The 24,664-nt window shown below is 45.8% G+C and overlaps 3 protein-coding genes across 3 annotated transcripts; 1 reads left to right on the plus strand and 2 right to left on the minus strand.

The window, feature by feature from the left end:
• Positions 1-7,834: 7,834 nt before the first annotated feature.
• On the plus strand, positions 7,835-8,702 carry LOC120042439 (interleukin-17C-like). Its single transcript, XM_038987279.1, has 3 exons — positions 7,835-7,860; positions 8,029-8,064; positions 8,465-8,702. Exons 1-3 carry the CDS (start codon positions 7,835-7,837, stop codon positions 8,700-8,702), a joined length of 300 nt encoding a protein of 99 aa, XP_038843207.1.
• A 3,086-nt stretch (positions 8,703-11,788) lies between these two features.
• LOC120042440 (beta-1,3-galactosyltransferase 1-like) lies at positions 11,789-13,012 on the minus strand. The gene has a single exon (XM_038987280.1). It carries the CDS (start codon positions 13,010-13,012, stop codon positions 11,789-11,791), a length of 1,224 nt encoding a protein of 407 aa, XP_038843208.1.
• A 9,913-nt stretch (positions 13,013-22,925) lies between these two features.
• LOC120042441 (beta-1,3-galactosyltransferase 1-like) lies at positions 22,926-24,381 on the minus strand. The gene has a single exon (XM_038987281.1). The coding sequence runs from the start codon at positions 24,379-24,381 to the stop codon at positions 23,122-23,124; it is 1,260 nt and encodes a 419-aa protein (XP_038843209.1). The 3' UTR covers positions 22,926-23,121.
• Between the last annotated feature and the right edge of the window lie 283 nt (positions 24,382-24,664).

The raw sequence follows: 24,664 nt of genomic DNA on the forward strand, positions 1-24,664 counted from the left end.
CGGTCCCATCGATACACGTGGCTACTCGTTCTGCTGCGGTCCCATCGATACACGTGGCTACTCGTTCTGCTGCGGTCCCATCGATACACGTGGCTACTCGTTCTGCTGCGGTCCCATCGATACACGTGGCTACTCGTTCTGCTGCGGTCCAATCGATACACGTGGCTACTCGTTCTGCTGCGGTCCCATCGATACACGTGGCTACTCGTTCTGCTGCGGTCCCATCGATACACGTGGCTACTCGTTCTGCTGCGGTGCCGGTTGTAGCCAGTGGAAGTCACTCATTCTGCTGCGGTGCCGGTTGTAGCCTGTGGAAGTCACTCGTTCTGCTGCAGTGCCGGTTGTAGCCAGTGGAAGTCACTCATTCTGCTGCAGTGCCGGTTGTAGCCAGTGGAAGTCACTCGTTCTGCTGCAGTGCCGGTTGTAGCCAGTGGAAGTCACTCGTTCTGCTGCAGTGCCGGTTGTAGCCAGCGGAAGTCACGAAGAAGCGTATATCGTCTTGTAAAAGTGTTGAATAAAAACAGTGTTGACAGTTCTGTGAAGAAGAAGAAGAAACAGCACCTCTCTGCCGTATTCTTGGACAGTCTCTCTCTCTCTCTCTCTGGTCATGTGGTTTTAAAAGTTATGAAACCTCATGGCTAATACTAAACCTTGCTTTGGGGTCTTGGAAGCTGTAGGCGCGGTGATTTGAGCTACTCGATTGGCCAGCACAGTAGGCTCACTTGATATAGTTCTCCTGGTCCGCCGGGGAGGCGGAATCAATCCATTGTCTGTATCCCAACACTTTGCCTACCTAGCGCGCAGGGCCTCTGAATCAAGTGCACCTACCTCCAACATGGCCTCTGAATCAAGTGCACCTACCTCCAACAGGGCTTCTGAATCAAGTGCACCTACCTCCAACAGGGCTTTTGAATAAAGTGCACCTACCTCCAACAGGGCTTTTGAATCAAGTGCACCTACCTCCAACAGGGCTTCTGAATCAAGTGCACCTACCTCCAACAGGGCTTCTGAAACAAGTGCACCTACCTCCAATAGGGCTTCTGAATCAAGCACCTACCTCCAACAGGGCTTCTGAATCAAGTGTACCTACCTCCAACAGGGCTTTTGAATCAAGTGCACCTACCTCCAACAGGGCCTCTGAATTAGGTGCACCTACCTCCAACAGGGCTTCTGAATTAAGTTCACCTACCTCCAACAGGGCTTCTGAATCAAGTTCACCTACCTCCAACAGGGCCTCTGAATCAAGTTCACCTACCTCCAACAGGGCTTCTGAATCAGGTGCCCCTACCTCCAACAGAGCTTCATAATCAAGTGCACCTACCGCCAACAGGGCCTCTGAATCAAGTTCACCTACCTCAAACAGGGCTTCTGAATCAGGTGCCCCTACCGCCAACAGGGCTTATGAATCAAGTGCACCTACCTCCAACAGGGCTTCTGAATCAAGTGCACCTACCTCCAACAGGGCTTCTGAATCAACTGCACCTACCTCCAACAGGGCTTCATAATCAACTGCACCTACCTCCAACAGGGCTTCTGAATCAAGTGCACCTACCTCCAACAGGGCTTTTGAATCAAGTGCACCTACCTCCAACAGGGCTTTTGAATCAAGTGCACCTACCTCCAACAGGGCTTTTGAATCAAGTGCACCTACCTCCAACAGGGCTTCTGAATCAAGTGCACCTACCTCCAACAGGGCTTCTGAAACAAGTGCACCTACCTCCAATAGGGCTTCTGAATCAAGCACCTACCTCCAACAGGGCTTCTGAATCAAGTGTACCTACCTCCAACAGGGCTTTTGAATCAAGTGCACCTACCTCCAACAGGGCCTCTGAATTAGGTGCACCTACCTCCAACAGGGCTTCTGAATTAAGTTCACCTACCTCCAACAGGGCTTCTGAATCAAGTTCACCTACCTCCAACAGGGCCTCTGAATCAAGTTCACCTACCTCCAACAGGGCTTCTGAATCAGGTGCCCCTACCTCCAACAGGGCTTCATAATCAAGTGCACCTACTGCCAACAGGGCCTCTGAATCAAGTTCACCTACCTCCAACAGGGCTTCTGAATCAGGTGCCCCTACCGCCAACAGGGCTTCTGAATCAAGTGCACCTACCTCCAACAGGGCTTCTGAATCAAGTGCACCTACCTCCAACAGGGCTTCTGAATCAACTGCACCTACCTACAACAGGGCTTCTGAATTAAGTGCACCTACCTACAACAGGGCTTCTGAAACAAGTGCCCCTACCTCCAACAGGGCTTCTGAATCAAGTGCACCTACCTCCAACAGGGCTTCTGAATCAAGTGCACCTACCTCCAACAGGGCTTCTGGATCAAGTGCCCCTATCTACAACAGGGCTTCTGAATGAAGTGCACCTACCTCCAACAGGGCTTCTGAATCAAGTGCACCTACCTCCAACAGGGCTTCATAATCAAGTTCACCTACAGCCAACAAGGCTTCTGATTCGAGTGCACCTAACTCCAACAGGGCTTCTGAATCAAGCACCTACCTCCAACAGGGCTTCTGAATCAAGTGTACCTACCTCCAACAGGGCTTTTGAATCAAGTGCACCTACCTCCAACAGGGCCTCTGAATCAAGTGCAACTACCTCCAACAGGGCCTCTGAATCAAGTGTACCTACCTCCAACAGGGCTTTTGAATCAAGTGCACCTACCTCCAACAGGGCCTCTGAATCAAGTTCACCTACCTCCAACAGGGCTTCTGAATTAAGTGCACCTACCTCCAACAGGGCTTCTGAATCAGGTGCCCCTACCTCCAACAGGGCTTCATAATCAAGTGCACCTACCTCCAACAGGGCCTCTGAATCAAGTGCACCTACCGCCAACAGGGTCTCTAAATCAAGTGTACCTACCTCCAACAGGGCTTCTGAATCAAGTGTACCTACCGCCAACAGGGCTTCTGAATCAAGTGCACCTACCTCCAACAGGGCTTCTGAATCAAGTGCACCTACCTCCAACAGGGCTTCTGAGTCAAGTGCACCTACCTCCAACAGGGCTTCTGAGTCAAGTGCACCTACCTCCAACAGGGCTTTATAATCAACTGCACCTACCTCCAACAGGGCTTCATAATCAAGTGCACTTACCTCCAACAGGGCTTCATAATCAACTGCACCTACCTCCAACAGGGCTTCTGAATCAAGTGCACCTACCTCCAACAGGGCTTCATAATCAACTGCACCTACCTCCAACAGGGCTTCATAATCAACTGCACCTACCTCCAACAGGGCTTCATAATCAACTGCACCTACCTCCAACAGGGCTTCTGAAACAAGTGCCCCTACTTCCAACAGGGCTTCTGAATCAAGTGCACTTACCTACAACAGGGCTTCTGAATTAAGTGCACCTACCTACAACAGGGCTTCTGAAACAAGTGCCCCTACCTCCAACAGGGCTTCTGAATCAAGTGCACCTATCTACAACAGGGCTTCTGAATGAAGTGCACCTACCTCCAACAGGGCTTCAGAAACAAGTGCCCCTACCTCAAACAGGGCTTCTGAATCAAGTGCACCTACCTCCAACAGGGCTTCTGAATCAAGTGCACCTACCTCCAACAGGGCTTCTGAATCAAGTGTTGAACTAACTGAACTAATAGATAGGACAGCAAGGCTTTATCTTTGGCTTTTCTACAGAAATGTTTGGTTATCGATTAGGAACGCGTTGAAGATAGACCAGTCAATCACAATGAATCAATCACATTTTTTCAATCAAATTTACATCAGCCGATGTCACAAAGTGATATACAGAAATCCAGCCTAAAACCCCAAACAGCAAGCAATGCAGATGTAGAATCATGATGGCTAGGAAAAACTCCCTAGAAAGGCAGGAATCTAGGAAGAAACCCAGAGAAGAACCAGGCTCTGAGGGGTGGCCAGTTCTCTTCTGGCTGTGCCGGGTGGAGATTATAACAGTGCATGGCCAAGATGTTCAAACGTTCATAGATGACTAGCGGGTCAAATAATAATATTCACAGTGGTTGTAGAGGGTGCAACAGGTCAGCACCTCAGAAGTAAATGTCAGTTGGCTTTTCATAGCCGATTATTCAGAGCTAGAGACAGCAGGTGCGGTAGAGAGAGAGTCGAAATCATCAGGTCTGGGACAGGTAGCACGTCCAGTGAACAGGTCAGGGTTCCATAGCCACAGGCAGAACAGTTTAAACTGGAGCAGCAACACGACCAGGTGGACTGGGGACAGCAAGGAGTCATCAGGCCAGGTAGTCCTGAGGCATGGTCCTAGGGCTCAGGTCCTCCAGGAGGGGAGGGAGAGGGAGAGAGAGAGAATTAGAGGGAGCATACTTAAATTCACGCAAATACCGGATAAGACAGGAGAAATACTCCAGATATAACAGACTGACCCTAGCCCTCCGACACATAAATTATTGCAGCTGCTGCCCCTTCCGACGATACCCCCATACAGGGCCAACCAGGCTACAGGATATAACCCCACCCACTTTGCCAAAGAACAACCCCCACACCACTAGAGGGATATCTTCAATTTTACTACCCTGAGACAAGGCTGAGAATAGCCCACGAAGATCTCCCGCAAGGAACGAACCCAAGACAGGAAGATCACAGCACAGGACCCGGACAGGAAGATCACAGGAAGATCACCCACACAAGTGACGCACCCCTCCTAGGGATGGCATGGAGGAGCACCAGTAAGCCAGTGACTCAGCCCCCGTAATATGGTTAGGCAAATTACAGAGAATCCCAGTGGAGAGTGGGAAACCGTCCAGGGAGAGACAGCAAGGGTCGTTCCTCGCTCCAGTGCCTTTCCGTTCACCTTCGCACCCCTGGGCCAGACTACACTCAATCATAGGACCTACTAAAGAGATGAGTCTTCAATAAAGATTTGAGACTGAGTCTGTGTCTCTCACATGGATAGGCAGACCATTCCATAAAAATGGAGCTCTATAGGAGAAAGCCCTGCCTCCAGCTGTTTGCTAAAAAAATTCTAGGGACAATAAGGAGGCCTGCGTCTTGTGACCGTAGAGTATGTGTAGGTATGTACGGCAGGACCAAATCAGAGAGATAAGTAGGAGCAAGCCCATGTAATGCTTTGTAGGTTAGCAGTAAAACCTTGAAATCAGCCCTAGCCTTAACAGGAAGCCATTGTAGAGAGCTAGGATTGGAGTAATATGATCACATTTTATTAGTTTATTTAGTGCTTTATCCGGGTAGCTGGAAAGTAGAGCATTGCAGTAGTCTAATCTAGAAGTGACAAAAGCATGGATTAACTTTTCTGCATCATTTTTGGACAGAAAGTTTCTGATTTTTGCAATGTTACGAAGATGGAAAAAAAAGCTGTCCATGAAACAGTCTTGATATGTTCATCAAAAGAGAGATCAGGGTCCAGAGTAACGCCAAGGTCCTTCACAGTTTTATTTGAGACGACTGTACAACCATCAAGATTAATTGTCAGATCCAACAGAAGATCTCTTTGTTTCTTGGGACCTAGAACTAGCATCTCTGTTTTGTCCAAGTTTAAAAGTAAAACATTTGCAGCCATCCACTTCCTTATGTCGGAAACACAGGCTTCCAGGGAGGTTAATTTTGGGGCTTCACCATGTTTCATCCAAGTGTACGGCTGTGTATCGTCCGCATAACAGTGAAAGTTAACATTATGTTTTCGAATGACATCATCAAGAGGTAAAATATATAGTGAAAACAATAGTGGTCCTAAAACGGAACCTTGAGGAACACCGAAACGTACAATTGATTTGTCAGAGGACAAACCATCCACAGAGAAAAACATATCTTTCCAACAAATAAGATCTAAACCAGGCCAGAACTTGTCCGTGTAGACCAATTTGGGTTTCCAATCTCTCCAAAAGTATGTGGTGATCGATGGTATCAAAAGCAACACTAAGGTCTAGGAGCACGATGCAGAGCCTTGGTCTGACGCCATTAAAGGGTCATTTACCACCTTCACAAGTAAAGTCTGTGCTATGATGAGGTCTAAAACCAGACTGAAGCATTTCGTATACATTGTTTGTCTTCAGGAAGGCAGTGAGTTGCTGCGCAACAGCTTTCTCATAACATTTTGAGAGGAATGGGAGATTCCATATAGGCCGATAGTTTTTAAAATATTTTCTGGGTCAAGGTTTGGTTTTTTCAAGAGAGGCTTTATTACTGCCACTTTTAGTGAGTTTGGTACACATCCGGCGGATGTTTGATAACCACTGGCCGACACTTTCTCGATCTGAACTACTAATGCGAGGGCGTGTGGCTTCATGACAATGATTGTAAGAGCAGCTGGTCATTGATTTGATGGCTCCAACTCAGTTTCACCGCCAAAACATCCTCTATGTGGGTGCCTGCTATTGCTGGTAAAGGCTGGATCTGATTAAATCTCAACAAGATCTCACAGTCTCACATCAGAATTAGATGTTCATCCACCTGAAATTTCAAGGTTGTTCCAAACATCACATTTTGAAGTGTTCGTGGTTTAGTTTAGGCATTAACTCTGAATTGTTAAGGTTAGGGTTTAGTTTAGGCATTAACTTCAAAATCTTAAGGTTAAGCTTGAACTCCGAATGGTTAAAGGTAAGGGTTACAGTGTGGGATATGCATAAAACAATAATCTCATAAACAACTTTCTATCGCTGGATTCAAACATGGCACCAGAGGCAGATGTTGCGCTCATCCACCATCCTCATCCCCAATACCCTGGCAAAACCCAAACCTACTTGAAGGTAACGGCGCTCACTGTTGCTCCTAGAGGGCAGTTTCCACATCATCGCCCGACGTCCTCAGACATGGAAGGACGTTGAATACTGACTTGTATCACGGGTGACCTGGCTGTGAATATGGGCCTATATAGGGTCCTTCTCCCACTCCCACCCCTCCCTCCACTATCTCCAAATATCTCTCCTCTGGGAAATGAGGTTTTGTTAGCTTGTGCTGGAAATGAACAATGGACCAATAACAACCAAATGTAGCATGGTTCATATGAGAATTACCTCAAGTAAATGCACCAGAAAAAAATATGTGTTTAGAAAGAAAGAAAGAGATTTATTCATAGTGGAACTGTATGAACAGCAGAATCATGTTGGAGGGAATTATATTTGGAGTAAAAGTAGAATAACTATCTCATTTTAAAATTGTTCCTAAAGTGCAAAGTGAACGTTTCAAGTTCAATAATACAACCATGGTCATTTGAAGAGAAAATCAAATTCAAATCTAGCGTACTGAGATTTGGTGATGAATAACCTAGAATCAATCTCGCATTCCTTTGAATGACGCCACTGCGTATCCCGACATTCTGTCTGTCAGTGATTAGCATGAAGCGGTTGAGGAAAAGGAAACCAGTGTAATATACTGCAGCAGCATAGAGTTTAATCGTTTCATTTCCGTCTCGGGTTTCCCCGGGAGAAAGTGGCCTACAACTGTCACTATATAAACAGTGACAGAGGAAGAGCGACCATGGCACATTGAGGAGACAGACTCCTGCAGCCACCTGACTTTTCGTTTAAAATAACAGTTGGAGGATGACACGGGTCAGTCTGCAGAATTAAAGCATTATGCTATTTTGAAATATATAATTTAAATCTTATTTTAAATTATATTTAATTACATTGTATATGAATGGAATATGTTTAGGTCAGGTTGTTATAGGCTAATGGGTTCGATGTGCGTGTCAAACGATCAATTCGTTGTTTTATAATTTTTTTGGAATCATTTGAGTTTTAAACTTCTGCTATGCACATTGATTTATTATTATTATTTACGATCTACTTTATTATGTTATATTGTTATCGCATGAAAAACGTTTGTTTTCTTCGCCGATTTCCAGATGTTACTTCTTTGCATCTGCAGCTGCATGAGTTTTGCACGGCTGTCGTCAGCAACGAGATGTTTCAATCAGAGGGGGGTGGATCGGCGGGCTGCAAGGTTCATAATGAGCATCCACTGCTTTAGGACGGCTGTGTCTGACAGCTTCCACCTGCAACGGCACTGGGACAGACAGAGTTGCCCCAGCCTCAAACTCCACACTGGGTCTCTGCCATCGGTGCAATACAACAACCGCTCTCTCTCCCCCTGGCGGTACAGGTAAGGTATCGCCCTTCAGCGTCTGTAAAATAGCACAATATGTAAATAGCCTAATTCCAACAGCCTGGTCCTGCCACTTTGTTTGGTAACCTGAAGGATGGGACTAGGGGAATCGGGAACTCTCAAATTAATAGTCAGCTATGGATGGCAGGACTGATGGGCCATGATTGACATGATGTTTCAAACATTTTGAAGACAAACACAAAGAATGGAGTAAGCCTAGGAAAAGGTCAAATAGTTACTAATCATTTAATTATGGTATTAATGGCATGTATTTTCATTTTGTTGATGCCATTCATCAAAATCAACGCATATATTTAATAAGTGGACATTTCTGATAATATCAGGCTGTGTTATAACATTGGGCTTGAAATAATTTCACTACATTGCTCTCTTACAGAATCGATGAGAGAGAGGACAGGATTCCCTCTAAAATCATGGTGGCTGAGTGTCTGTATAAGGGCTGCATCATCAACAAGCACGAGGACATGACATATAACTCTGTCCCCGTGTTTGCCACTTTCACCGTGCTCCAGAAGACTGTATGCCCTGACAACCCTCGACACTACCTGGTGACAGTAGACTTTGTTACCATCCCTGTGGCATGCACATGTGTTGTACCCAGACAGAGGATTTAATCTCTTGGATTAGGTTAGTGTTACGTACGTGTTCAAAATGGCACCCTATTCCCTATGTAGCGCACTAGGATACATATGTGTCCAAAATGGCACCCTATTGCCTATGTAGTGCACTAGGATACATATGTGTGCACTAGGATACATATGTGTGCACTAGGATACATATGTGTCCAAAATGGCACCCTATTCCCTATGTAGTGCACTAGGATACATATGTGTGCACTAGGATACATATGTGTGCACTAGGATACATATGTGTCCAAAATGGCACCCTATTCCCTATGTAGTGCACTAGGATACAATGTGTCCAAAATGGAACCCTATTCCCTATGTAGTGCACAAGGATACATGTGTGTCCAAAATGGCACCCTATTTCCTATGTAGTGCACTACGTTTGAAAGGAACCCTATGGGCCTTGGTATCTCTGCACTAATTTTGGGTCTTTCGTTTTTTACATGTTAAGACAGTCAGCCTTAAATCCAAACTGTGCTTATACACAGAGACACAACCTTGGATTAGATTCATTCTTATAGAGATGATATAGAAGAAATAGCCATTTAGTAGTGAGATTTCTCACCAAAGAAAAGTTGTGTTTGTTTTAAAACTCACCTTAGGCCTTCCTGTTAAGATAAGAACTCTGGGTCTATGGCATTCTCTAAGACATCTGTACATGGATGTCGACATGGAGCCAGATCGGTCATATTTTCTTCTTGACTTGAATATGAATATGAATGTGAATTGGACAGATCATTCAAGCACTTGGAGTTTCCATATTTACTTGTTTAGTTTGATTATGGCTGTAAGATGTCTTATGCCAGGGGTTTTCTGGAACCTGGACTTTGGTAAATTGATAAGGTAGAACGCTTAGTCTCTGTACCTGCTGTATGACTACATGTCGTATAACCGGCGGGGTATCCCACTAGTGTGTATAAATAGTATGTTCTCTTTGTGTATTAGTCAATTACCTATTTATCAATGGTCTTAGGGACTTAGGGATTCAACTCCTTGGTCATGCTGTTGTGTCCACTAGGTAAGACTATAACGTGACACTAGGTAAGACTATAACGTGACACTAGGTAAGACTATAACGTGACACTAGGTAAGACTATAACGTGACACTAGGTAAGACTATAACGTGACACTAGGTAAGACTATAACGTGACACTAGGTAAGACTATAACGTGACATGATGTTCGCTTTCACTGGTTGATATAATCCACTTCTGTGAACTTCAGCTAAATCAATCTGCAGTCCTCTCCCAGTGTTGTCCATCTTATAAAATCCTGTCAAGGTAAACAGTATACTGTGAGCCCTCAAACGATTCTGCTAACCATTGTTTGTACTCGTGTTTGTATATAAAAAATTATAATTCTATATACAGCTTTTATACAACGGGTGGGTCTAATCCTGAATGCTGATTGGTTAAAACCACATTCCAGCCGGTGTCTATTCCACAAGTTACCACCGGCTAAATCTATGATGTTAAAATGCCTTATTACTCTGTTTCATCTGACTCCGCAATACAACGTTTCGTCAGCCCAGCCAGGCAATTTATGAACTTGATCTCCACTATGAAAAGCATCTAGACATTATCACACATTTCTTTTAGACTAACATTTAGTTTTCAACAGCGGTGATTTGTATAAACCTTGCTGTCTGTCTCTGACATTTGCAACATTGTTTCAATATTGAAATTCTCTCCAGCTGTCCCAGAGTAATGAACAGTCGGGACAAGACAGACAGGCAGGCAGCGTTTCTCAGCCAGTCGAAATCATGAATCAGCTGGCATCATTTTTAAGGATATAAGAAATGTCAAAAAGTCAGACAAAACAAAGTGCAGCTAGTTTGTATTCTTTCCAGCTTCAGTTTGAAGTGATTGTGTTGTTGATTGTGTTGTTGGCTGTGTTGTTGGCTGTGTTGTTGGCTGTGTTGTTGGCTCCTCTGAACAACAGTGTCCTGACGAGTGAGAAATGTTTTCTATGCGAGGCGAAAATGTGCTTTTTTAGCTCATTGTTATGGATGTATCAACATAAATGTCACTAGAAAATAGCTTCAACAAATGCAGCTACTGTTGTTATTCTGGCTGCACTGTTTAACGTGACTGTAAGTTAGCCGTAGTTTGCTAGCTAGCAAGCAAGGGATAAGAACGTTGCCAGCCAGTATGGCAATGGAACATTTAGAACAAATGACTGGGTCGCGTCCATAGATACAGAACAAAAAGACTGAACAACTGGGTCACGTCTCTGGCAACCGAACCGACAGAACGAACGAACAGCCGGCTTGGGTAGCAACCCTAGATTTGTGTCGGGACTATATCTTGTGGAAGGATGAAATAGAATGAATAAATTCATCAGAATAATGTTTTTAATGAAAATATGTCAATCGTTATTTGAATATGTTGGTAATCCATTGTATAAAAGTGATAATGTCCGGTGTTTGGAGGATATATTGACAAATTTGCCCACCCTTGACTTTGTCTCAGGCCTAACAACACCCGTGCCAATATATCCTTGGGCATTATCATTTAAATAATCTCTGAACCCAGAACCAAACCAGTGCTGGTCCCCCGGCTAGCTTCTCAAGAAACTAGTTCATATGCCTTATAAACATAAACCATATAATCTTGTAAACCTTCTACTGACCATACATAACTATCAGCATGGATATATCGCTGTAACAATGATGAGAACTACTCAAGTAGTAAATTACTCATTATGTACAGTTAGGCCATGAAATAAAACATTTTATTCAAATAAAGTAGAAAAATAACACTCACACACACAATTGTACCTCTGCACATTTCTTGTGGTCACGTCTAAATACAATAACTTGTTCTCCAATGTAGATTTTTCTTGGGGGGGGGGGGGGCAGTAACTCCCAGCACCACAAAGGATATAAGACTGGAAGTGTGTCTAATCCAAATTCAGTAACATCATCATGATCATTAAACATGTTAATCAAAGTGGAAATGCATTACAAATTCACCAGATTTACATTGTTGGCAAGAACAAAGAACGAGGAAGGGATTGGTACATCAGTCAGTTTGTTGGGGTATGTGATCAGCAGGGAGGAAGTGATGTATGAGATCAGCAGGGAGGACCAGGTTTGTGTAGGTCTGTCCATGCGTTGACCTGGTGAGTGATACTGTATGTGGTGGTGGCTATCAGCCGTGAGTAGGTGCAGCGGTCATAAGCCACAGGGGAAACCTGGAAGAGGTTTCCATTGGGGGGGTTAGTAGGCCGGATACCCAGGTGTCTCATACACAGTCCCAGATACACATCCTCTATGTAGACGGCTCTAACATGCCTGGACGCCTCCACCAGCTTCCTGGGGAGGTCTAAGGTGAAGACATAGCCCAGGCCGAGAGCGTAAGGTGGATATACCGGTTCAGGAAACACCTCCATTGGAAGATACCATTTGGAGTTACGGTCTCTTAGAACGGCGCCCCGTCGGGCCACTAGTCCAGTCATGTAGTTCTGCTTTGGAGCGTGAAGCAGCACGTTGACCAAGGTGTTCACGTTGAGGAACATGTCTGAGTCGATCTTCATGGCGTAGGAGGCTTTGGGGCAGCGAGAGCTCAGCCACTCCATCATCACCATGGTCTTGATGGTCAGGTTTTTGTAGCTGTCTATGAAGTCGCTCTGCAGCAGATCCTGGTGCTCTTTGCTCTCCTGCAGCACCTTCTCCTGGAGCTGCTCTGTCTCCTCTCCACTGGACAGTCCCAGCAGGAAGAACAGACGGACCTCTTTGCCCAGTACCTGCCTCTCACTGCCCCAAGTACTGCGGACGGCCTCACGAGCGTCCCTGTTATAGGGCGCCACTGGCACCATCAGAACCAGGAAGGGGTTCTGCTCCCGGCATTTCTCTGGCTCATCCAGGATGAAGATGTACTCTGATGGGTATTCTACATGGTACGGTCCTGGGGACACATACGGAGGAGGAGTGGACCGAACTGCCTTGACCTCTGTGATCAGATCAGTGATGGTCAGTGCAGACGTGATGGAACTAGTTTCATTATGTGTTGTGTTGAGTTTGATGGCCTGCTGAGTAGAGTGGATAAGTGAAGTCTGACGATCTGTTGAATTGGCAGATGCAGTTTCATGAGCGTCTATGGTAAAGTCAGTGGAGTTGAGGGAAACTACTTCCCTACTGGTGTTGACTGAACGACCATGGTATTCCGCCCACCATCTTGGGACACACTCTGCTGACCGGTGGTTGGTGAAGAACAAGATGGCCGCCACTGTGACGAGCAGGATGAGGAAACGGCAGCGAACACCGGACCAGCAGCAGTATCTCCCACCTTCCGCCATCTCCTGACTGGGAGGAGAGAGACAGAAATGGTTAAGTCGTCCTTGTGCATCCTTGAGTTGTATGAAAAATGGGAGTCTCCTCATCATTATGTTTCTGTGGCATTGATATATATTAACACAAGAGTTAACTAATAGATTGGAACGTCCTGATTTGATTTCTAGCCACAGAGACTCAACAATGACGCGATTTGAACTCCTGGAATGATACTTAGTTTGATGTTAAAACAAAACAGCAGAAAAGACTTCTGAACTTCATGTTATCACATAGATTTGTCTTCTCTCATTGATCGAGATAGAAGAGTGCCATTCAAATGCGATGCTTGATTTCTCAGTCACGCAAATGAGGTGCAGCCCTTTGGGGTGGACACCCACCTGTCTCAATCAATGAGAGAAGACACAGATAGTCTAAGAATTTTTTTTATATACTTTTTAATTCCACCTTTTATTTAACCAGGTAGTCTAGTTGACAACAAGTTCTCATTTACAACTGCGACCTGGCCAAGATAAAGCAAAGCAGTGCGACACAAACAGTACACTTGGAATAAACAAACGTTCAGTCAATAACACAATAGAAGAAATCTATATACAGTCTGTGCATATGAGGTAAGGCAATAAATAGGCCGTAGTGGCAAATTAATTACAATTTAGCAATTAAACACTGGAGTGATAGATGTGCAGAAGATGCATGTGCCCTTAGAGATACTGGGGTGCAAAGGAGCAAAAAATAACAATATGGGGATGAGGTAGTTGGATGGGCTATTTACAGATGGGCTATGTACAGGTGCAATGATCTGTGCGCTGCACTGACAGCTGATGCTTAACGTTAGTGAGGGAGATATGATTCTCCAGCTTCAGTGATTTTTGCAAGTCGTTCCAGTCATTGGCAGCAGAGAACTGGAAGGAAAGGCAGCCAAAGGAGGAATTGGCTTTGGGGTTGACCTGTGAAATATACCTGCTGGAGCGCGTGCTACGGGTTGGTGCTGCTATGGTGACCAGTGAGCTGAGATAAGGCGGGGCTTTACCTAGCAAAGACTTGTAGATGACCTGGAGCCAGTGGGTTTGGTGACAAATATGAAGCGAGGGCCAGCCAACGAGCACATACAGGTCGCAGTGGTGGGTAGTATATGGGGCTTTAGTGACAAAACGGATGGCACTTTGATAGACTCCATCCAATTTGCTGAGTAGAGTGTTGGAGGCTATTTTGTAAATGACATCGCCGAAGTCAAGGATCGGTAGGATAGTCAGTTTTACGAGGGTATGTTTGGCAGCATGAGTGACGGATGCTTTGTTGCGATATAGGAAGCCGATTCTAGATTTAATTTTGGATTGGAGATGCTTAATGTGAGTCTGGAAGGAGAGTTTACAGCCTAACCAGACACCTAGGTATTTATAGTTGTTCACATATTCTAAGATGGCGGAGTATACATTGTTGGATTACTTTATGGTGGAAACATTTATTTATTTTAATAACAGCACATTTTCTCAATTTCAACTAGCCATGGGAGTTAAGATGACACCGGTGACTTCCGAATCATAGAGCAACTTTTATCACCAAGTAAAGGTTAGTGAAGAACATCCTGATTACGGAGGAACAGCAGCAGGTGCACCACCTCAGGTACTGGACAACAGCTGGTGCACCACCTCAGGTACTGGACAACAGCTGGTGCACCACCTCAGGTACTGGACAACAGCTGGTGCACCACCTCAGGTACTGGACAACAGCTGGTGCACCACCTCAGGTACTGGACAACAGCTGGTGCACCACCTCAGGTACTGGACAACAGCTGGTGCACCACCTCAGGTACTGGACAACAGCTGGTGCACCACCTCAGGTACTGGACAACAGCAGGTGCACCACCTCAGGTACTGGACAACAGCAGGTGCCCCACCTCAGGTACTGGACAACAGCAGGTGCCCCACCTCAGGTACTGGACAACAGCAGGTGCCCCACCTCAGGTACTGGACAACAGCAGGTGCCCCACCTCAGGTACTGGACAACAGCAGGTGCCCCACCTCAGGTACTGGACAACAGCTGGTGCCCCACCTCAGGTACTGGACAACAGCTGGTGCCCCACCTCAGGTACTGGACAACAGCTGGTGCCCCACCTCAGGTACTGGACAACAGCTGGTGCACCACCTCAGGTACTGGACAACAGCTGGTGCCCCACCTCAGGTACTGGACAACAGCTGGTGCCCCACCTCAGGTACTGGACAACAGCTGGTGCCCCACCTCAGGTACTGGACAACAGCTGGTGCACCACCTCAGGTACTGGACAACAGCTGGTGCACCACCTCAGATACTGGACAACAGCTGGTGCACCACCTCAGATACTGGACAACAGCAGGAGCGCCACCTCAGATACTGGACAACAGCTGGTGCGCCACCTCAGATACTGGACAACAGCTGGTGCACCACCTCAGGTACTGGACAACAGCTGGTGCCCCACCTCAGGTACTGGACAACAGCTGGTGCCCCACCTCAGATACTGGACAACAGCAGGAGCCCCACCTCAGATACTGGACAACAGCTGGTGCACCACCTCAGATACTGGACAACAGCAGGAGCACCACCTCAGATACTGGACAACAGCAGGAGCCCCACCTCAGATACTGGACAACAGCAGGTGCCCCACCTCAGATACTGGACAACAGCTGGTGCCCCACCTCAGATACTGGACAACAGCTGGTGCCCCACCTCAGATACTGGACAACAGCTGGTGCCCCACCTCAGATACTGGACAACAGCTGGTGCCCCACCTCAGGTACTGGACAACAGCAGGAGCCCCACCTCAGATACTGGACAACAGCTGGTGCCCCACCTCAGATACTGGACAACAGCTGGTGCCCCACCTCAGATACTGGACAACAGCTGGTGCCCCACCTCAGGCAAGCTTTAGTTCTGCCAGAGGTTCCTCTTTACAAGGCTAGTCATCACATAGATTGAACACCTCACTCAGAACTCCATCATTTTATTACTTTGAATTTGAATACATCAAACTATAGTAAAAAACAGATGGGATGAAACATGAAAATACACCTACCTTCTTCCTCCATTCTTAGTGCCATCTTCCACCATGTTGGAGCTCTATCTAGCTGGGGATGGCTTCCAGGTTCAGGTAATCCCACCTCGGTCAACTCTTGTTGTGTCATACAATAAATACATGTGTCATATGTGGCAAATGGGGGGTTATTGTGATTTGTATACAATGTGTCAATCTCATGCTGTTAACCTGCCACTTTATCTGTGTGTGAACCATAGAGATAGATAGAGCACTCTAGTGAACCAAAATGTCAATTATAGCATGGGCAGCGCCATTTAAGACTTTCACCATTTTGAAGTTGTCAACTCAGTGGAATTTCCAATGGGTTGAGGAAGAATCATATAATTCCCTCCAGGTCAGCAGGAGGGATCAGCAAACATTCAATAACTGCAGCTGGCAGTAAATCACCAAGCTTGGCTTTATACCTGTTCAAACAACACCCTCCAGGGGGCAGTATGCACCCTTTCAATTTGTTAACCAACTCATAGAAGTAACAGAAGAGGATAATTGACTACTTCAGTATGGAGATGGCTTCAATGGCACTGCCCATGCTCTCACAGACACCATAATGGGACAGATACAGGGTTGAGTCCTCTAACTGTCTCTATGGTTTGAGCCCAACTCATGTTCAGTTGTTTCTGAGTGGACACACCTGTGTTATACCCCTTTATAATGAGGGATGTACCTGTCACAGGTGTAACCAATTTGCATGTTTAACAAATCAAGCCTTTCTATTGGATAATTGTTGGATCATACGATTCAAACTTTGTTATATTTAAACCGCTGTGTATTTGTGTTTCAGGTAGCCGCCCACAGGAAGTCGCCCACAGGAAGTCCTGCAGTCCAGCGGCATGGTGGATCCTTGGGTTGGTGGATCCTTGGGTTGGTGGATCCTTGGGTTGGTGGATCCTTGGGTTGGTGGATCCTTGGGTTGGTGGATCCTTGGGTTGGTGGATCCTTGGGTTGGTGGGCTTGGGTTGAGCTGAACGATTAGATGAATGAGAAGCGTTAGTATGAACACCTTCCTGCTGGATCGACGTTTACGACATCGTGGTCCAGTTCCCACCAATATCCAGCAACTTCACACAGCCATTAAAGAGGAGTGGGACAACATTCCACAGGCCACAATCAACATCATGATCAACTTTATACAAAGAAGATGTCACGCTACATGAGACAAATGGTGGTCACACCAGATACTGACTGGTTTTCTGATCCATGCCCCACTTTTCTTTAGGTATCTGTGACCTGTATTCTCAGTCATGTGACGGCCATAGATTAAGACCTAATGAATTTATTTCAATTGGCTGATTTCTTGCCTGTGCCGCTCGGGCATCGCACATCCATATATTCTTATTCCATCCCTTTACTTAGATTTGTGTGTGTTTGGTAGTTTGTTATGGAATTGTTAGATTACGTTCTAGATATTACTGCACTGTCTGAACTAGATGCACAAGCATTTCGCTACACTCGCATTAACAGCTGCTAACCATGTGTATGTGATCAACAACATTTGATTAATTAATTTATTTCAATTGACTGATTTCCTTATGTAACTCAATGCAATCTTTGAAGTTGTTGCACTTGTTTGTTCAGTGTATGTTTAGATACAGTACCAGTCAAAAGTTTTACAACACCTACTCATTCCAGGGTTTTTATTTGTATTATTTTCTACATTGTAGAATAATAGTGAAGACATCAAAACTATGAAAGAACACATATGGAATCCATGTAGTAACCAAAAAAAGTGTTAAACAAATCAAAATATGAGACTCTTCAAAGTAGCCACCCTTTGCTTAGATGACAGCTTTGCACACGCTTGGCATTCTCTCAACCAGCATCATGAGGTAGTCACCTGGAATGTATTTCAATTAACAGGTGTCTTCAGTAGTTGAACATGTTATTACTCCAACCTTGTGAAAGTGGCAAACTGACACGTTTTCGTCACAAAACAACTTCATATCGAAGGACTTTTAGATTTGACGGCCCGCACAATCGCAGTTCTGCGCGACACGACCGTTCGACCCGAAGACGTGTTTCTATGCGTGAGTTCAGCTAACCGAAAGTCTCCACGACAAGAGGGATTGAGGATTTCTATTGGAGAAGCAGTGTCTGCCTGTCTTCGTACTCCACTGTCTATGTTTGATAGAGGAAGAGGAGCCAATTCCCCCAAAATGTGCCGTTCCAGCGCTCCCAAGTCAAGCTGTGTGTCTGTGTGTAAGTGAATGAACTCCTTAGTCATGCTGTTATGTCTCCACTAGGTGTCTCAGTAAGTATAACATGACACGATGTTCACACCAGGCTGTCATGGTAATGATGCATTTATTAAGATATCTAAAGCTATTGCAAAGCATGACATGATTACGCTATAGATAAGCTATAAATATATTCCATTGACCTTTAATAATGCGGTTGCCACCGGTTATAATACGTTTATGAAATGTTTATAGTGTGATGAATGCATCATGGGTAAGTCATAGTAAATGGTTACTTGTGTAAACTTTAGTGGTTCAATCTGCTGTCCTGGTGGAACTTGCTCTCCCAGTGTTGTCCATTTTTAAATCCTATCGAGGTAAATTATATACTCTGAGCCGTCCAATGATTCTGTTAACCATTGTATCTGGAGGCGAAAGAAACACACACCTGGTTAGGGGGAGGTGCTGGCTAGCAGAGTAGAACACCTGTTTAGGGGAGGTTCTGGCTAGCAGAGTAGAACACCTGTTTAGGGGGAGGTGCTGGCTAGCAGAGTAGAACACCTGGTTAGGGGGAGGTGCTGGCTAGCAGAGTAGAACACCTGGTTAGGGGGAGGTGCTGGCTAGCAGAGTAGAACACCTGGTTAGGAGAGGTTCTGGCTAGCAGAGTAGAACACCTGGTTAGGGAGGTGCTGGCTAGCAGAGTAGAACAACCTGGTTAGGAGAGGTGCTGGCTAGCGGAGTAGAACACCTGGTTAGGAGAGGTGCTGGCTAGCAGAGTAGAACACCTGGTTAGGAGAGGTGCTGGCTAGCAGAGTAGAACACCTGGTTAGGAGAGGTGCTGGCTAGCAGAGTAGAACACCTGGTTAGGAGAGGTTCTGGCTAGCAGAGTAGAACACCTGGTTAGGAGAGGTTCTGGCAAACGGAGTAGAACACCTGGTTAGGAGAGGTTCTGGCTAGCGGAGTAGAACACCTGGTTAGGAGAGGTGCTGGCTAGCAGAGTTTAACACCTGGTTAGGAGAGGTGCTGGCTAGCAGAGTAGAACACCTGGTTAGGAGAGGTTCTGGCTAGCGGAGTAGAACACCTGGTTAGGAGGGGTTCTGGCTAGCGGAGTAGAACACCTGGTTAGGAGAGGTTCTGGCTAGCGGAGTAGAACACCTGGTTAGGAGAGGTTCTGGCTAGCAGAGTAGAACACCTGGTTAGGAGAGGTTCTGGCTAGCGGAGTAGAACACCTGGTTAGGAGAGGTTCTGGCTAGCGGAGTAGAACACCTGGTTAGGAGAGGTTCTGGCTAGTGGAGTAGAACACCTGGTTAGGAGAGGTGCTGGCTAGCGGAGTAGAACACCTGGTTAGGAGAGGTTCTGGCTAGCGGAGTAGAACACCTGGTTAGGAGAGGTTCTGGCTAGCGGAGTAGAACACCTGGTTAGGAGAGGTTCTGGCTAGCGGAGTAGAACACCTGGTTAGGAGAGGTTCTGGCTAGCAGAGTAGAACACCTGGTTAGGAGAGGTTCTGGCTAGCGGAGTAGAACACCTGGTTAGGAGAGGTTCTGGCTAGCAGAGTAGAACACCTGGTTAGGGGAGATGCTGGCTAGCAGAGTAGAACACCTGGTTAGAGGAGGTTCTGGCTAGCAGAGTAGAACACCTGGTTAGGAGAGGTGCTGGCTAGCAGAGTAGAACACCTGGTTAGGAGAGGTGCTGGCTAGCACAGTAGAACACCTGGTTAGGAGAGGTGCTGGCTAGCAGAGTAGAACACCTGGTTAGGAGAGGTTCTGGCTAGCAGAGTAGAACACCTGGTTAGGTCTTATAAACATAAACCATATCATCTTGTAAACCTTCTACTGACCATACATAACTATGAGCATGGATAGATCGTTGTAACAATAATGATGAGAACTACTCAACATGTAAAACTATTCTTTATATACAGACAGTATGGCCAAAAAATAACATTATTCAATCAAATAAATACAGTTGAAAAATATAAATAACTCCTGAACACAAGATTGTACCTCCGTTCATGTGTTGTGGTCAACGTTTCAGTACAATACCTTTTTGGTTTCCCCCCTTTCCCTTTCTCTACACTGTTATATCAAGGGTGGCTGCCATCCTCCAGGATAGCTACTGGCTGTGCAGGGTTTTATTCCAGCCCTGGTCTAATCACACTGTAGCCTAAACATCAGCCCTGGTCTAATCACACTGTAGCCTAAACATCAGCCCTGGTCTAACATCAGCCCTGGTCTAACATCAGCCCTGGTCTAACATCAGCCCTGGTCTAATCACACTGTAGTCTAAACATCAGCCCTGGTCTAATCACACTGTAGCCTAAACATCAGCCCTGGTCTAACCACACTGTAGTCTAAACATCAGCCCTGGTCTAACCCCACTGTAGCCTAAACATCAGCCCTGGTCTAACCACACTGTAGCCTAAACATCAGCCCCAGTCTAACATCAGCCCCGGTCTAATCACACTGTAGCCTAAACATCAGCCCTGGTCTAACCACACTGTAGTCTAAACATCAGCCCTGGTCTAACCACACTGTAGCCTAAACATCAGCCCTGGTCTAACCACACTGTAGCCTAAACATCAGCCCTGGTCTAACCACACTGTAGCCTAAACATCAGCCCTGGTCTAATCACACTGTAGCCTAAACATCAGCCCTGGTCTAACCACACTGTATCCTAAACATCAGCCCTGGTCTAATCACACTGTAGTCTAAACATCAGCCCTGGTCTAACCACACTGTAGTCTAATCATCAGCCCTGGTCTAACCCCACTGTAGCCTAAACATCAGCCCTGGTCTAACATCAGCCCTGGTCTAATCACACTGTAGCCTAAACATCAGCCCTGGTCTAACCACACTGTAGTCTAATCATCAGCCCTGGTCTAACCCCACTGTAGCCTAAACATCAGCCCTGGTCTAACATCAGCCCTGGTCTAATCACACTGTAGCCTAAACATCAGCCCTGGTCTAACCACACTGTATCCTAAACATCAGCCCTGGTCTAACCCCACTGTAACCTAAACATCAGCCCTGGTCTAACCACACTGTAGTCTAATCATCAGCCCTGGTCTAACCCCACTGTAGTCTAAACATCATCTGTGCAACAGGCCCTTTGGGCAGATAAATATTGGTTTGTGTGATTTAACTCTTCTAATCCAAAATCAGTATCATCATAATCAGTATTAAAACATTTTAATCAACGTGGAAATGCATTACAAAGTCACCAGATTACATCTCTGGCAAGAACGAAGGAGGAAGTGATAGGTCCTCAGTATGCAGTCTCAACTGTCTTCAACGCAGTTGGCACAAACTCTCAGGCAAACCACATTCCCTCTGACCCTGCGAAGTGCAAAATGAATGCAAGGTAGCATCTCTTCCTGATAGCTGGACTAAACCACATAATAAATGCTACAACTCATACAAAGCTACTTCATTTTGGGACATTTGACTTGTGACTTTGGGGAAAGTTCCTGGTCTACTATTCTATTGCCTCTACAGCCAAAGCCTTCACAGTTCCCCCTGACTTGTGACTTTGGGGAAAGTACCTGGTCTACTATTCTATTGCCTCCACATCCAAAGCCTTCACAGTTCCCCCTGACTTGTGACTTTGGGGAAAGTACCTGGTCTACTATTCTATTGCCTCTACAGCCAAAGCCTTCACAGTTCCCCTTCACTTCTTTCCATCACGTACTGATACAGATCTGCTGTCTCTTTGATCACACTGTTGTCACAGAATATTCCTTTTAAAAAGGCTTCTAAAGTTTGTCATTTCAAACTTGATTCGTCCTCACAAAAAAATGTATCAACCCCTACAACAAATTGTGTGAATTATAATCCACATAATTATCCACATGTCCTGTTGCTGCAGGACTATTTTCCTGCTGTGAGAAGCAGGGTCAAATCAACCTGTTACAGATGCGCTCTGGGAAAAGGCAAACCTGATTATGAAGTGCAGTGCAGCGGCTGTGTTTAGACTTTTGACCATCACATCAGTTCTGAAAAAGATATGATTGGTCAAATGAACATTTAGTGTCAAAAAGATCAGAATTGGGCTGCCTGTCTAAACACAGCCAACTAGGCTCTATTACAATAAACCTGTTTAACTTGTTCTGGGTGTCTGCTGCTTCAGTGTAGTACACACATTCACCACAGACAGACCCAACCCGGTGAATCCATTTCTTAGTCCAGGTTAGACAGATAACTGCTGCTCTCAGTCGTTGTTTAAAAAAGGCTTTTGAATCAAAAACCGGTGTAGCAAGGTGTCTGCCTTGGTTCAGAGAAAATGAACATTCTCCCAAAGGACGTAACGTGAAGAAACTGGTCCTTCAGGGTGTAAATGTTCTTCACCAAGGTATACAGTGCCTTTGGAAAGTATTCAGACACCTTGACTTTTTCCACATTTTGGTAGGTTAAAGCCTTATTCTAAAGTTGATTAAATAGTTATTTCCCCTCATCAATCTACACAAAATACCCCATATTGACAAAGCAAAAACAGGATTTTAGAAATTTTTGCTAAATTATTAAAAAATAAAAACTGAAATATTTCATTCACGAAAGTATTCAGACCCTTTACTCAGTACTTTGTTAAAGCACCTTTGGCAGTGATTACAGCCTTGAGTCTTCTTAGGTATGACGCTACAAGCTTGGCACACCTGTATTTGGGGAGTTTCTCTTATTCTTCTCTGCAGAGCCTCTCAAGCTCTGTCAGGTTGGATGGGGAGTGTTGCTGCACAGCTATTTTCAGATCATCCAGAAATGTTGTATATCCTTTCCCCATCACCTTGGAGACGTCGCCTTCTTAGTTTGTTTGTTAGTTAGTGTTTGAACAAACAATGAGGAAGTGATTGGCACATCAGTCAGTCTGTTAATGTATGAGATCAGCAGGGAGGACCAGGTTTGTGTAAGTCTGTCCATGCATTGACCTGGTGAGTGATACTGTTTGTGGTGGTGGCTATCAGCCGCGAGTAGGTGCAGCGGTCATAAGCCACAGGGAAAACCTGGAAAAGGTTTCCACTGGGGGGGTCAGTAGGCCGGATGCCCAGGTGTCTCATACACAGTCCCAGATACACATCCTCTATGTAGACGGCTTTAACATGCCTGGACGCCTCCACCAGCTTCCTGGGGAGGTCTAAGGTGAAGACGTAGCCCAGGCCCAGAGCGTAAGGTGGATATACCGGTTCAGGAAACACCTCCATTGGAAGATACCATTTGGAGTTACGGTCTCTTAGAACGGCGCCCCATTGGGCCACTAGTCCAGTCTGGTAGTTCTGCTTTGGAGCGTGAAGCAGCATGTTGACCAAGGTGTGCACGTTGAGGAACATGTCTGAGTCGATCTTCATGGCGTAGGAGGCTTTGGGGCAGCGAGAGCTCAGCCACTCCATCATCACCATGGTCTTGATGGTCAGGTTTTTGTAGCTGTCTATGAAGTCGCTCTGCAGCAGATCCTGGTGCTCTTTGCTCTCCTGCAGCACCTTCTCCTGGAGCTGCTCTGTCTCCTCTCCACTGGACAGTCCCAGCAGGAAGAACAGACGGACCTCTTTGCCCAGTACCTGCCTCTCACTGCCCCAAGTACTGCGGACGGCCTCACGAGCGTCCCTGTTATAGGGCGCCACTGGCACCATCAGAACCAGGAAGGGGTTCTGCTCCCGGCATTTCTCTGGCTCATCCAGGATGAAGATGTACTCTGATGGGTATTCTACATGGTACGGTCCTGGGGACACATACGGAGGAGGAGTGGACCGAACTGCCTTGACCTCTGTGATCAGATTAGTGATGATGGTCAGTGCAGACGTGACGGAACTAGTTTCATTATGTGTTGTGTTGAGTTTGATGGCCTGCTGAGTAGAGTGGATAAGTGAAGTCTGACGATCTGTTGAATTGGCAGATGCAGTTTCATGAGCGTCTATGGTAAAATCAGTGGAGTTTAGAGAAACTACTTCCCTACTGGTGTTGGTAGAACCAGATCTGCTTGGTGAACCACCACGGAATTCTGCCCACCATTTTGAGGCCCTGTCTAGTGTTGGGACCCACTCTACTGACCGATCGCCGAAGTAGAAGAAGACCATTGCTATGAGGAGCAGGATGAGGAAACAGCAACGGAAACGGGACCAGCCGCAGTATCTCCTGCCTTCCGCCATCTCCTTTCTGAGAGGAGAGAAAGAGAGAGACAGAAATCACATTTGATTTGTCACGTACAGTTTCCAGCTGGTATAAAAGGTGCAGTGAAATGGCTGTGTGCTTGCTGCCTCAACATAGCAGGGCATCAATCCAGATCAATAGTAATCAAGTCAAATAAAAAAATAACAAGTAGTTACAAGGTAGTACAGAGTAATACACTTATATGTACAGTATATACCTTATAATAGTGGCATATCTACATATTTATACCGTATATGCAGATATTAGTGACATATCTACATA

The sequence above is a fragment of the Salvelinus namaycush genome, unplaced genomic scaffold (assembly GCF_016432855.1).
Source record: "Salvelinus namaycush isolate Seneca unplaced genomic scaffold, SaNama_1.0 Scaffold689, whole genome shotgun sequence".
NCBI classification, from domain to species: Eukaryota; Metazoa; Chordata; class Actinopteri; order Salmoniformes; family Salmonidae; genus Salvelinus; species Salvelinus namaycush.

Coding starts and splice junctions, on each gene's coding strand:
- LOC120042439 (XM_038987279.1), top strand. CDS start 7,835: ATGAGTTTTGCACGGCTGTCGTCAGC. Junction 7,861..8,028: donor TTTGCACGGCTGTCGTCAGC/AACGAGATGTTT, acceptor GCCATCGGTGCA/ATACAACAACCGCTCTCTCT. Junction 8,065..8,464: donor CTCTCCCCCTGGCGGTACAG/GTAAGGTATCGC, acceptor GCTCTCTTACAG/AATCGATGAGAGAGAGGACA.
- LOC120042440 (XM_038987280.1), bottom strand. CDS start 13,012: ATGGCGGAAGGTGGGAGATACTGCTGCTGGTCCGGTGTTCGCTGCCGT.
- LOC120042441 (XM_038987281.1), bottom strand. CDS start 24,381: ATGGCGGAAGGCAGGAGATACTGCGGCTGGTCCCGTTTCCGTTGCTGT.